This window comes from Tinamus guttatus, unplaced genomic scaffold, assembly GCF_059628265.1.
Source record: "Tinamus guttatus ecotype Peru unplaced genomic scaffold, ASM5962826v1 Tinamus_guttatus_pri_ptg000085l, whole genome shotgun sequence".
Classification (NCBI taxonomy): domain Eukaryota; kingdom Metazoa; phylum Chordata; class Aves; order Tinamiformes; family Tinamidae; genus Tinamus; species Tinamus guttatus.
In genome coordinates, this window is record NW_028288619.1 from 1,874,658 (window position 1) to 1,887,895 (window position 13,238).

General features: G+C 44.9%; 1 protein-coding gene and 1 long non-coding RNA gene across 3 annotated transcripts in view; both read right to left on the minus strand.

The window, feature by feature from the left end:
• Window positions 1-6,720, minus strand: part of SH3BGRL2 (SH3 domain binding glutamate rich protein like 2) — a 29,952-nt gene extending 23,232 nt beyond the window's left edge. For both annotated transcript variants that reach the window (XM_088520287.1, XM_088520288.1), the window contains exon 1: window positions 6,650-6,720. In XM_088520287.1, coding sequence (XP_088376413.1) covers window positions 6,650-6,694 — 45 coding nt within the window. In that variant the 5' untranslated portion in view covers window positions 6,695-6,720. The remainder of the gene's footprint in view (window positions 1-6,649) is intronic.
• The window catches only part of LOC148595589 (uncharacterized), a 569,244-nt gene that overhangs the window by 98,812 nt on the left and 457,194 nt on the right, over window positions 1-13,238 (minus strand). The gene's annotated exons all lie outside the window — the stretch shown is intronic.

Below are 13,238 nucleotides of genomic sequence, written 5' to 3' on the forward strand. Positions count from 1 at the left end.
CAGGCTGTCTTGAAAAGGATCTAGAGAGGTAGACAGCGTTTGAAGCAAATTTACGCAGGAACAGCCAAGGAGCTTTGGGGAGCCAGGCCCAGGGGAAACACGCCACGTCCCTCGGCCGAGCAGGGACGCGAGGCAGCAGGGTGGCAGGCCCAAGGGGGCACCTCACTGACACGAGGCAGCAGGGTGGCAGGCCCAAGGGGGCACCTCACTGATGCGAGGCAGCAGGGTGGCAGGCCCAAGGGGGCGCCTCACTGACGCGAGGCAGCAGGGTGGCAGGCCCAAGGGGGCGCCTCACTGCGCCACGCGCACTTACCTGGGCACGGGCCCAGGCACCGGCCCTGCTGCGCATGGGGCCACGGTCACCCCGCGGGCCCCGCTGCTGCCGGCAGGGCCTGCAGGGGCCGGGCAGGCAGGGAGCAGCGCGGCAGCAACTGCGGCAACACGGCAGCCGACACGGTGATGTCCGAGCGAAGGGGGGACAACCACAGCACGGCCTGGGCTTTGCTCCCCGCCTTGCCCCTCCGGAAAAGGGGCAGGTGAGCTCTGTGCCCAAGTTCATTTCCAGATCGCAAAACGATGCGGAAAATAAGAGTAATCCAGAAGTTGTTTGTACCAGTAGATTGTTTACAAGGTAACTATTGCGACCATGATTTCTATTTAAAGAATGCAATCAAATTCAGTTAGGTAGGATCTCTGGTGATCAAGAGATTACATACAGTGTTTGGAAAACGGACTTCCAGGATTTGATAATATTGCTGGGAGATTATGGAGCACAGACCCCTTTAGCGAAATAAATCTATATGGGGACTTGCACTTTGGTAATGTGATACCCTACGGAGAAAAAAAAAAAAAAAAAAAAAAAAAGGAGGAGAAAAATCTCCCTAAAATAAACTAATTGGTTTTTATTAGTCATTTTATTCTTTCTGTCCACATGCATATATTCAAAATAGAGAGCTAAACTCCACTGAGGGTGCTCAAGATGTATCATTAGAGATGACAATCACACACTGACAAAAGCAGATCAGTGTTCAGAGGGGCAAAGGGCCTTCATGAACACAGTCAGAATAGCTTCTCCTTTGAAGTTTTATGACAGTTACAGCTGTAATCAAAGGTCAGAAAAGTCTTACTGTTCACTACACTGAGGTCTAAAGCATGTTTGCCTTCTCAGCATGAAACACAGCAGTCTTGAGCATACTTGCTCAAGAATTTGGGAGGAGGATACTGCTCTGGGCCAAATCCTAAGCAATCCTGTGCAATCCTGTGCAAACAGGACTCCTTCCCCTCAAACATGAGGCATTAGAAGTGGCAAAGGTCCACAGAAGGGCAGCAAGGATGCCCAAGGTTATGCACATGGACTGAGTAGGCTGCGAAGTTCAGCCCTGGAAGGAGAAGAGGTAGGCGAGCTGTAACAGAGATGTGCAAAATCCAAAGGGGCACAAGAGGGTGGAGAGGGCTCAGCTGTTTGCTGTTCACTACCAGAGCAGCATCAAACGCAGCAAGAAGCGACCAGCTTTGAATCGAGGCGCCCTTCAGGCAACAAGTCAGTAAAAGACCTATGCAATGCAAACAACATCATCCTAAGTTCCCTGAGCTGAAGTAGTCACAGGCTGAGAATAAATATCCAGGGAAAGCGCTTCGGGTGTTTGCCTGGTTCTTATTCTCCCCCAGACATGCTGCTATTGAAGAGAGCAGCCTGAGCTAGGGGGATGTAATGCAGACCAGCACGGCTATGACCGCGCTCCTACGAACCCTGCAGAAACCTTGCCACCCTCCAGGGTAGCTCAATCCCCAGTACTGATCCTAGGCCGCAGGGCTAGGCAGGGAATCACACCAGCCCAGCCAAGGCGAGAGCAGACCACAGCAAGAGAACCAGCCAGAGGAAGGGCTTCACTTTGCTGCACTTCTACAGCAAAACCACAGCCTCACGAACAAAACAGGAGACTCATCGGAGCCATTTCCAGCTCTTTTAAGAGGATGCTTTACGAGCACCAAATCAAAAAGAGCCAGGGTTACTGCCTACCTCTGCTCACAACTAGAAGTTTAAGATGTTACATGATAATGTGCTTATGCATTTAAAATATTGCTGTGCCCCATGTAAATATTGCAGGATGGCTTCTAGTTAAAAGGAATACTGCTGTTTCAGTTCTGCAAAGCTAACCTGCACGCAGCTGCTATGACCTCGTTTTACAAGCTTCAAGCATTAACACTTCATTACAAGGGTCATAATTAGCAAAACCTAGTATTTTATATCCCAGGTACTGAACTTCTTTAAGTCACACGCAACAAGTCATAAATCCCTCCAAATGACCACCTTAACCAGTACAATTTTCAAAAAGAGGCCCTCTTACCACACAACTAAATCACTTGCTATTCTGTTTGATGTTTGCATTTTGGGTCTTTTTTCTTCATTACACCTCTAAACTGCTGGCTGGTAGATATTTCAGAAGCGATTCATTCTAGGCTAACTTATTCCACATTTCTCAACAAGGAGCACATTCTTTCCAAGAAGAGCTATTAGAAATGTTTAATTACTTCATACAAACAAGAGTAGAGATTAAATTCATGATTATCACTAGAAGTCAAGCTTAACCTCAAGAATTTGATGTTTGTCTTCACAATCCAACAAGCTGTGAACCAAACCAACACAACTGCAATCATTTTGTCATTCTGTTGTTTAAAACACATTCCAGGAAACAAAAGATGAAACTTGTTTGTTCTTGTACATTGACCTGCAATAATACGCTTAAACAGAAGCAGAGTTGTCATAAAAACAATGTTCGCTATAGAAGCGACCACAACTAAACCTATCTTATCAAATGTTCTATTAAAGCATCCTAATTATTGTCAGAAAACATCAGCAGGAATCAAAGACCAACTTTAGTTTTTTTTTTTTTTTTTAAAAAAAAGATAAGTCCATTTTTTTTTCAGGTTTATGTTCCTCGTCCTCAAACTCTTCTGTTCCTCCCCGAGACATGTTCTCAGGATGAAAGTGGCCAAGCAGCACCTGCCCCTACATTCAGTGCAGTGCACGGAAATGATTTCAGTTCTGCGATTCTCAAACCCCACAAACACGCAAAAAATATTGATAGGAAAGTGTTTTCTCTCTCTCATTGAAAGATATTCTATTTTCTGTTCCCTTAATTCAGTAACTTCCCTGTAATATCTATTCACTTTAACAGACACAGCTGCAAGGCAATAACTTATTATCACAAGAGAGCAACTACAAGCAAGACAGTTACTTGAAGTTTCTTCATTATTTGAAAGCTCTTCAAAGACATTCTCCTTATCTGAGCCTTAGTACTGCAAATCTTCTCTGATTAGATATTTCTGCATAATTGTAGCAAGCCCAGGCACAGAGCGACTTAGAGCTACTTCATACTGCCTGCTCCCTGTCAAAGACATATCTTGCATTAAAGCATTGAAAACTATTAACTGAGTCATATATATTCTAGGAGCAGAATAAACCATGCAGGTTTTTATTCATAACCTGCAAAATATGAAGCAGACTAAATACAGCCTACCCCCAGCAAATAGAAGTGCAAGTCAGAAAAAGCAGAAATGGGTAGGGTTAGTGAAGAGAAAACAAAAAAGCAGAAACAAGCAAACAAAAAGCCCCCTTGCCTGTTGAGAGGTTTCCCACTGCGATTTAATTGGATCTGCCTAATGTGTGCTTAAAACCACCCGGGGTTATGGAGAAGTGCACACACATAGACACACAAAGCCTCCCTCCTCCCTCCGCAACCGCAACGGGAGCGCAGGAACTTGCCCACGGCACAAAGGGCAAGGGCAGAGTCCAGCCTCAGTAAACAGCCAAGGGGAAGGTTTCCACTCAAACACCGACTGGGTTGGGTGCTCGTTTAAGCTCTTGGGGCCTTTATATGCACAGGTCTTATTTAAGCAAAATAACTACCTCTCAGAAGTGCCAGAGGTGCCAGAGCCAGGAGGACGCCATGGAGCAAAGTCCAAGAGCGAGAGGCAGAGGAGGTTCATGGTGTTCTTAGCTCCTCCATAGTCACCCTGAAAATGTCCTTTCCTTGTTTTCCAAAACAATCCCTAAATCATTTTATCCACTGAGTTTTCAAAATTACTTTTTTTTTTTTTTAAAAGATCTTCTTTAGCATGATACAAATTGCACTGAGTATGAGGATCAATAAACTTTAAAAAAAAAAAAATCCAGGGAATTTACTTAGGCAAACTGAAATCTGTGCTGACTATGTGGTCAGCAAATCTCTCTGGAATGTTTCAGCTAAATGTACATCATTCAACGAGGGCATTTTGAAGATTTCAAAAGGAGTTTAGCTAATTCTATTTGCTAGGCAATATCATCTTCCGCCAGCTAATATCAAGGAACTGTTGTGTATTATTTTTATACAAACAAGTCACTCCACCCCTCCCTTTTTGCAAACATATTCAAACCATATTAGCTTCAGCAATCTAGAAGCCTCCCTGTTTCAACAGCATGCTGCTGGTAAGGCAAAAAAAGCCAAAAGCCTGCTCTAGAGACTAGATGGACTCTCCATTTTAAAGACAAAGGATGATTTAACAAAAACATCTCTAGCAGGAATAGAAGAGTGAATCACATCACTATGACTTTGCTTTTAGCTTGCCAGGGAGCATGACAATATAGAATGTTTGGGTCAAGCCGAACAGGTCCAGCACTAACCTCAGTCATGTCCATATATGTATATTTGACACCAATGGATTTATTTCTGAATATTGTATTGTATCCAGGAGTGTCCAATGCACAGATGAGTAACATGTAATAAATCTGTGCGAATCAATCTCTGTGTGATTGCATATGCAAGACCAAAATTTGGGAACAAGCCCTCACAGAATGAAAGAGCCCATAACGCCAATTTTCTATAGAATCACATAACTTTGTGACTAGACTACAAATACTAATCAGCTTAACACTGTCTGAAAAATATTTTATCACATAGATCAGAATGGTGACAACCTAGAAATGAAGCCACCACCCACCTACATTACAGATCTTCATACATATAGCTTTAAAGTAACGTACAGATGTCCCCAGAACAGCCACAGCTTTTTCTTTGCTGGTTAAAACAAGATGATCCAAAGTTTATTGGAGGAAGCCACACAAACAACTACCCTACAGTTTGACCCAAGCTGACCTACAAGTCAAAATTAAACCATCGATTCTGACAGCGTTTTTAAGTGGAAGGTAGCCTAGGACCTCCGAGCAGTATTAATTTCTTCAGACAAAGTAATCATCTTGCCTCACAAATTCTCGGAAAGTGGCTGACCTACTTGTGCTGAACAGGAGGAGAAGTCAAGGAGTTATCCGATTCAGTCACTGTTCCTTCCTTTCCCTAAAGCATAGTGCTAGTTCTTATGTTCAGAAGCATGAAATTAAAACTCCTCTGCTTACAGATGTGCTAATACAGCAATTGCCCTTTTCCCCAGATGTGGCTTCTCATGTAACCTGCTGACATTTGGCTTTTTTGTTTGCCGTTTTCCTTATGCATTTAGCAATGATCTATAGGCACCCCCTGAAGAGACCCCACAGAAAAAAGCCTCTGGAATGCTGAGCACAGCAGGAACCGAACCCATAACGTAGGTTCCTAAATGCTGAGATAAAACAGACGAAGAAAAACAGATGGAAAAGCGCTGTGTTACAGTATCTTCACCCACTAAATTATCTATGCTCCTCTCGCTAGGTTGTGCTCAAATCCAGTGCTGTATACATATTAAGAAAGTGCATATGTATAAGAAAGTTGATTAGAGCCAGCAGGCAAGCTGCGGTCCGCATGATACGACACCTTTTTCTTGGCAGACTGTGGAGAAGTCAGCGGATGAGCTGATGTGCCAGATAAACCACTTTTCAGCTGCGGGTTGGGTGAGCTGGGCAGGCAGCGGACGCCGCTGCTAGCCGGGCACCCGCCTTGCAGGCAGGGGCAGCAGGAGGAGAGGGCAGCATCAGCCCCCCGATCAATAACCCCCCTGCAGCCAGCCCAGGGCTGGAGAGGAGCAAGATAATTACGTGGCCCTTTCCTCCCGCTGCAAAAACGAAACGCGAAGCTGCGCGTCGGGTGTGGAGCGGCAGAGGACGGAGCGGAGCAGCCGCACGGCCAGGGCGCTAGCAGAGGGCGGCCGGGGGCTGCCCGCGCTGCGGCGCGGGACGCGCAGCGCCCTGCGCGCTCGGGTCCCCACCGAAACGAGCCCTCGGTCTCGCTAGCCGTAACGCCAGGCGCCCTGCAGCCCTTCTCCGCAGCGCGAGCCCCGCGGCTCTCCCGCCGGGGCAGCGCGGGTACCGGCTGCACCTGGCGCGCCGGGCGCTCAGCCTGTCCCGACGGCAAACGGAGCTGCTCCTTAACGCGGACAGCCGCGCCGGTCACCCGCGGGACTCGCTCCCACGGGAGAGGAGGGAGAGCCGGGAGAGACGCTGCGCCGCGGGTAGACCTGCTGGCCCGCCCGCCCGCCGCGGATTGGCTCCGCTCCCCACGGCTTCCTCGTCCTGTCCCGGAGCCTCGCACCCTCCGGACAGGGAGCCAAGCCCGCCGCTGGGCTTCGCAACTGCTTAAATTAAATCAATAATTATTGCAGTAATTACTATTAACTATCCCTGCCGCCTCCGCGCTCGCCCAGGTAGCTGGGCGGCGGGGGGTGCTCCGCGCCGCCCACTCACCGCCACGGAGCCCGAAGAGGAGGCGACGAAGACGCGGATAACCATCTTCCCCGCACGGGCCGCGGCGCAGCCCGTGCCCGTCCCCGCCGCGTCTCGGCGGCAGCAGCAGCCCCCGGCGGCGGCACCGGCCGCTGCGAGGCGGCAGCGGCGGGAAAGGTGGGGGTGGCGCGCGGGGGCCGACGGGACTTGTAGTTCCCGCCACCGCCCCGGGGCGGGGCCGCCGCCACCGCCCCTGCACGCGCCTCCCCTCGCGCCTGAAATGGCGGCGGGTGCCGCCTGCCCCGCCATGCCGGCCTGGGCCGTTTCTGTGCGGGGGGACCTTCCTCCTTCCCCTCGACCTCACCGCACTCAGTGGCGGTGGGGCCACGTCTCCGCTCCCTCTGTTGCCGGGGCCCGCTGGCTTTGGGAGGGCTCTGCTGGTCCATGGTGTGTGCCAGGGTCTGCCTTAGAGCCCTGGTGTCCATGTGCAGCTTCGGCACGGACCAGCACCGATCGATCAATGGAATAAACAGCCCCAAGTAAGTCGTCACTGTCTAGCTCATCCATGGGTGACCGTGAGGAAGCCCTCGTGATGCTTTGGAGACCACGAAGCTACTGCCCATCTTCACTTAACATCGCAAAGCAACGCAGCTGTTAACACACTTAACACTCTACTCCAGCCATGACCCTTGCTCTCTCATTTCTCACATCTCTCTACTACATTGCTCATTTTCTCTGATTAAACTTTCCCTCCCTGGCATTTTATCCCTGATGATGAAGTACTTCATCTTAATGCCCCTAAGACTTGATCTTAAAGGCAGTCTTTAGACAGTGCTGGCTGTTCAAGGCAGACGCTGTCCAAACTAGGCATCGAATAAGACTCTTGGACCTGGTTGCTCAGTCAAGCAGCTCCAACTGCCAAATATGTTCTTAAAGCTTTCTCTGCACTTTACCATTTATAATTTATTTTGAAATCCCCAGGCGCTTGCTTGCAGGCATAGTGGAAAGTACCTAACAGCAATAAAAGAATAATCAGGACACTCAGTGCTCATTTGGAGCTTGATTCATGCTTTATGGAAATCGTTGGAAGGCTTCCCACTGGCTTTGCTATCTTCAGCAAAGCCGCTAAAGTGTAATCCTACTCGGCTACCCCCCTTGTAAAGGTTTATGACTATGCATTACTTTGCTTTCATGAGAAAGCATGCTGAAACCAATGGAAATGGCCATCTGGGTAAACACAGGTACAAAGGTTAAGATTTTCTGACTCTGAACCTAAGTCTTTTCCATTCTCTCTTGTACCAGCTTAAGAAATTTTAAATAATATATTTTCCTACCAACTTTTATGTTGCTTTGCTGCTTGTCCTCGTATATTAAAAAGTCTAGTGATGATTTTATATTTGAGGTTTATATTATTTGGCCTCAGAGCTGCAGTCTTTAGCTAAGTTCTTACTGTGGGAACCACAGAAGAGTGACCCAACAAGAATTTACTAGTGGACTGCTGCTGAAAGAAAACAGCAAAAGGAGCAAAGCAGCCCTTGGTCTGTGAGGTTACTCTGAACAACTTGTTAAAAGTCTATGAAGGAGGGGGCGGAATTTGATTTAAAATCCCCTTTACCTTAGTCAGTGAAGTTCCCTCATGTTACAGGATTATTTCTGACAAAAAAATTTCCTGCCTTTCTCTAGGGTTTCTTAAACAGGTGGAGTTGTTTCCCCACTTACTTCCTACTTGGTTCCATAAACTAGTAGACTGTGCACTTATTTTGCTTTGCATCTCATCTAAATATTATTTTTAATATTCCAGTTTGGCCGTATGGCTGATCTAAAAACAAATAGAACAAGGGCAACTCAGTACTGCAGACTCTATTTGATTCTCTCACAGTATTAATATACAGTATTAAATTATAATCTTTAAATATGCCTTTGAATAACTCTCACATAAAGCCAAAAGGAAATACAGTAAGATCTGATTCTGAAGGATGCTGAATGTTTTACTCTCGCTAGGGTAAACAGAGTAAATAGAAAGTGAGGGTGCTAAGTATCTCTCAGAGACAACCTTGGCCCTTGACCAATAACCTAAGGAGATCATGCAGCAGAGTCTAGAATAGACTGAACTGCTGCAAATGAAAAGAAAAAAAAAGTGTAAAATATAAATGAGAAAATTAAGAAACTTTATAACTAAAGTAAGTACTTTTAAGGTTGTTTTCTCTCCTGGTAAGAATTCTTTAATTTGTTGGCTACAAGAACCAGAGGTGCAGTCTCTTTTCCTGCTCCAAAAACAAGCAACTTTCATTGCAGTCTACTTCATACTGAGCTGCATTCCCCAAAATCTCTAAATTCTCAAGGGCTGTAAGAAGAAAGAGGTGGGAGGAAAGGCAAAACCAGCACTGCTTGGAAAAACCCAAACCCACTACTCTATTTATGAATGCCCCAGAGTAATCCCCAGCCAGCCAACCCAATGTGTTTTATTCTTTTCATTCTTTCAAAGCCTCCCTTTTGGTCATGTAGCCCTAGGGTTAGTCTGTTCCTAGATTTAAAATCCCTGTTCCTAGTCTCTCACTTAAAAATGGAGAGTTTGGGAAGTGAAGCTCCTGGCCAGCATTTATAGGCTCAAACTTAGCTGAAGCATCAGAGCTCATGGAGATGTTTCACCCATCATAACTGACATGCCTCCCATGGCCTCCTTCAGTTTCCTTATTCCACCGTTATTTGTGGACACCATCTAAGAGCAAGAGCTTCCTGCCTGTGTTTACACCACTTGACCATTGAGAATGAAGACAACATTTTTATTTTCTGTCTTTTGTTAGTGCTCCTGTGTAGACCATACCTGTTAAGGACCTAGTTCTGCTATGGAAGTGATACAGAAAATTAGAAAAAAAATAAATCTTACACTGCGAAGCTAAAGACTGCACAATGACTGCAGGTACATGCCCTGTAGCCATAGATTTAACTCTGTTTCCATTGTACAATTCTAGAGGCATGAAGACCAAATGCATTTAGCTGAGTATTAAGAAATGTGATAGAAGAAAACAATGTTAAAATGATTTATGAGCAGTTTTCCATGTTTACAAGAGGTGCAGAAGCACTGCATTCTAGGGCTGGAGTCGAAGATGAAAATGTATGGAGTCTTTTTTTAAAGATATCATGTAAGAATGATTCATTGTTATGCCAGATCTTTATGGAAGATTAATCAGAGCTTTGCTCCTACTGAGGTAATACAGGACACACAAAGCAAAAGCTTGCAAATATACGAAAATAGAAATATAAATGTACAATACTAGGCAAAGAAAGAGTTACAGTAAAAGATTATTTGTACAGCAGGATGCAATAGGCATGAGTGAAAACCCTGGAGAAAGGAATTTTTACATTCAGAACTGAAAAAGTAGATAACATGTCTTTATGCTTTCCTGGAAAAGAGTGGTTTGTCTGAGACTTTTTAGAGTTTTTGTGATACGTGAGTTGCTGGTACCTATCAGTTATTTCTCTGGGATCTGTGACAGGTTGCTAAGAAATAGTAAATTCACATGTAGTCTGCAACAATTCACTTATTGCAAATTTCCAAGCAGCTCTTTAACACCTCTGAAAGATTATATATATATATATATATATATAAAGTTGAAAACCACTGTTTTAGAGGGTCATTAAAAACTATGAGAATCCTGAGCAGTTTTCCTTGGTGGAAACATGACCATCATGCTGGAGAGAAAAGAAAACAACATACTCTGCAATACGGCTACAGAGGGATCAGCACCTCATCTCCTCTGCAAACCCCAAAAGAGTAGATAACTTAAAGGCTCCGAAACGTGCAAGATGGCCAAGGTAATGTAATGCAAAGTGCAGGATTACTCCACATCTCTAGTAATGGCACTCACTATGCTGACTAATAGCCTAAATACCATGGCTGGACACAGCTCAAAAGCATACAAACTAATGCTATTTGGAGGCTGATTCTGCTCATACTTCCTAGAAGCTACTTTTTTTTAATTTATCAATTTAACTGCAGGAAGAATCTGTCATGCTAAGAAGTGCAGTAGTGTCTGCAGTCGTGGACTGTGCACAATATCCTGACTTAATGCAGAGCAGGTTAAGTAGCCCATAAACTAGATTATCTATCCCTTGAAAAAAAATAAAATAAAAGTGCAGGTTGGAGGTTTTGTACATCCCACCAAAGTCTCTCAGTAACAAACCCAGTTTCACACAGGACTCTCTTCTTTCCAGAACCTTGACTGTGGCCCAAGGTTTATATTCAAAGGATTTCACAGCTTTTCCCATTCACATGTGGGAGATAACAGCAACAGAATTAAATACGGTCCCAAGAGAAAAGTTTTTTGACTTGAATTACTCTCAAGTCCTTTCTATCACTAAAGCAGACAAAGTGTGGATATGAAAGCAGGTTCTTGGGGATACAGAGGGAGCTGGAACAACTTAGACAAAGGTTTTTATTCAAAGCATTCACTACCTTGTGACATGCTGAGGATAAAAGAAAGGTATTGCTAATCTAGATTTTTTTTCATGATTTTTTTACATCGCTTTATTACTAATTGCCAAAAAAAGCTGTTGTCATTTAGTCACAATCTGCTGCACTTATTGAAGCATGATATCTGTGACTGCTCCAATTCTCTCCATGCATTCCTAGTGCTAGGGACCTTTAAAAGAATATTTTCCTAAGAATTTCACCATTTGATCTAACTCAGTCATCTGACTTGCTATAATTGAAACTGGAGATATATATATGTATATATAAATCCATATTCTGTTTTAAATCACTCATCATTCCTTAAACTTACAGCTACATGGACAAAGAAATGCCAGAGTTCATTTTTGCAATCGTGTCTTTAAAAATCCCATGGTTTCTGAAGTCCCTGGCTCTAGCAGGGGAGCAGGAATCCAAGCAGGTTTTAGTCAGCACGCAACTTCATACCCCATCCACTTGTTCAGCTCAAGATATTGCAAATAAATCAAGCTCAATATTTTCAAACCCTGAAGGCTTGAGGTTCCAGGTGAAATCATACTTCTAAGCAGCTGTCTTTGTTTTCACAATTAAGTGAAAGGATTCTCTATTTTATCTGCTAGCTCAAAGAACCTGCAGTAATCAACATGCCTGCAGAGGAATGACGAATGAAGGGCCTACACAGATCTCATTTCCCCCATCTGCAGTTCTAATGAAATTTAAATTAGTGAGTACTGTAGATGCAAAGAGCACTCAGAAAACAGCAATAAATCACCATGTCCCTGCCAGCTCTTTTGGGGGGACCTTCTGCCAACCCCTTGAAAAGCAGTCTAGCACCACATGGATTTGGGCTGTTTTCCTCAACTGGTTTCGTGTGTCTGTCCAGCTCTGCTCTGCTCTGTCAGCACACCTCAGAAGACTCATTTCTTCCAAAAGCTTCAACAGGACACATGAGAGGTGGGTCAGCAATAATATTTATGTGTACATGGATAAGGAGTGAGTAATCTTGGGGAGAATAAGGAGCAGCTGAGTACATGAACACTGGCAATGTTCCTAATGTGCATGTGCCAAAAAAGCTAAGAATATTTATTATTTTTATAGTACTCAAGAGTTTTTTAGATGTTTAACATAACAGAGAGAGAAAAAGAAACTCTCTAAGTTGGAAAGGAGACAAAAATTTGAGCATAAAGCATGTATCTGTGCTGTTTTTTTTTTCAAGTCTGCAAGCAGGGGCTAAGGAGAGCGATGATAGAAGTTGGCGTGGGGAAAGAGTAGGGATTGTGTTTCCCAAACTGGATGTGAGGATAGAAGACAAACAAGTGGGACCTTGAGCTTGTGGAAGGAGAATGGAGAAGAGAAAAACAGGGACTCCCCAGAAAAGGCAGCAGCAGTGACCAGGGATGTGCCACAGAGAGGTTGTATCAGCCTGCCTGGAACGGGTCCTGAGTTCATGAGGTGGTCTGCAGAGGGAGGACAGAACCATTCCCTGCCCTCATACAACTGGAGAGCATCAGACCAGGCAGCATGCTAGGCCTAAAACAACCCCCTGGCCTGGCCCCATCTGGTCAACATAGACATGACCTGTGCAGTTACCATGCAGAGCGAAGGACCGCGTCAGAGGCAATGCACATCAGGCTAAACAGCAGCTGAATAAATGAGGAATCATTACAACTTCTCAAATAAAGTGTACATGAATCATTGCTCTTCCCTGCCACTGCTCATTAGTGCCACCCCAGACCCTCTTGTGCTAAACCTCAACCTGTCAAAGCAGATGTGCTTTTTGTCTTCTTTGATATAGTCACCCTGCAAAAGCTGCTAACATAGATCATTCCAGATTTGTAGGGGTTCACAGCATAAAGTTTGCTACATTTTGCTTTCCTGCCCTGCTCTATCCATGTCCTGCTTTTGCAACCTGTCTTCCCAAATATTTAACACACCTGTTATTCCTTCTCAGAGCCACCTGAGATTTTTTCTTTTGATCTGAAAGCAGTGGGAGAGTTGGAGAGAATTGGAGTTTGGAAGGTGCTATTTTTCATGGTGGGCTAATTGACCTAAAACCATGGTCCAGTTCTAAAGTCTGAAGTGATGAAAAGTGCCACCAAAGCAGCATTTTTGGCACTTTCCAAAAGATCTCTGGGAAGTGAGTACTATTACCCCGATACA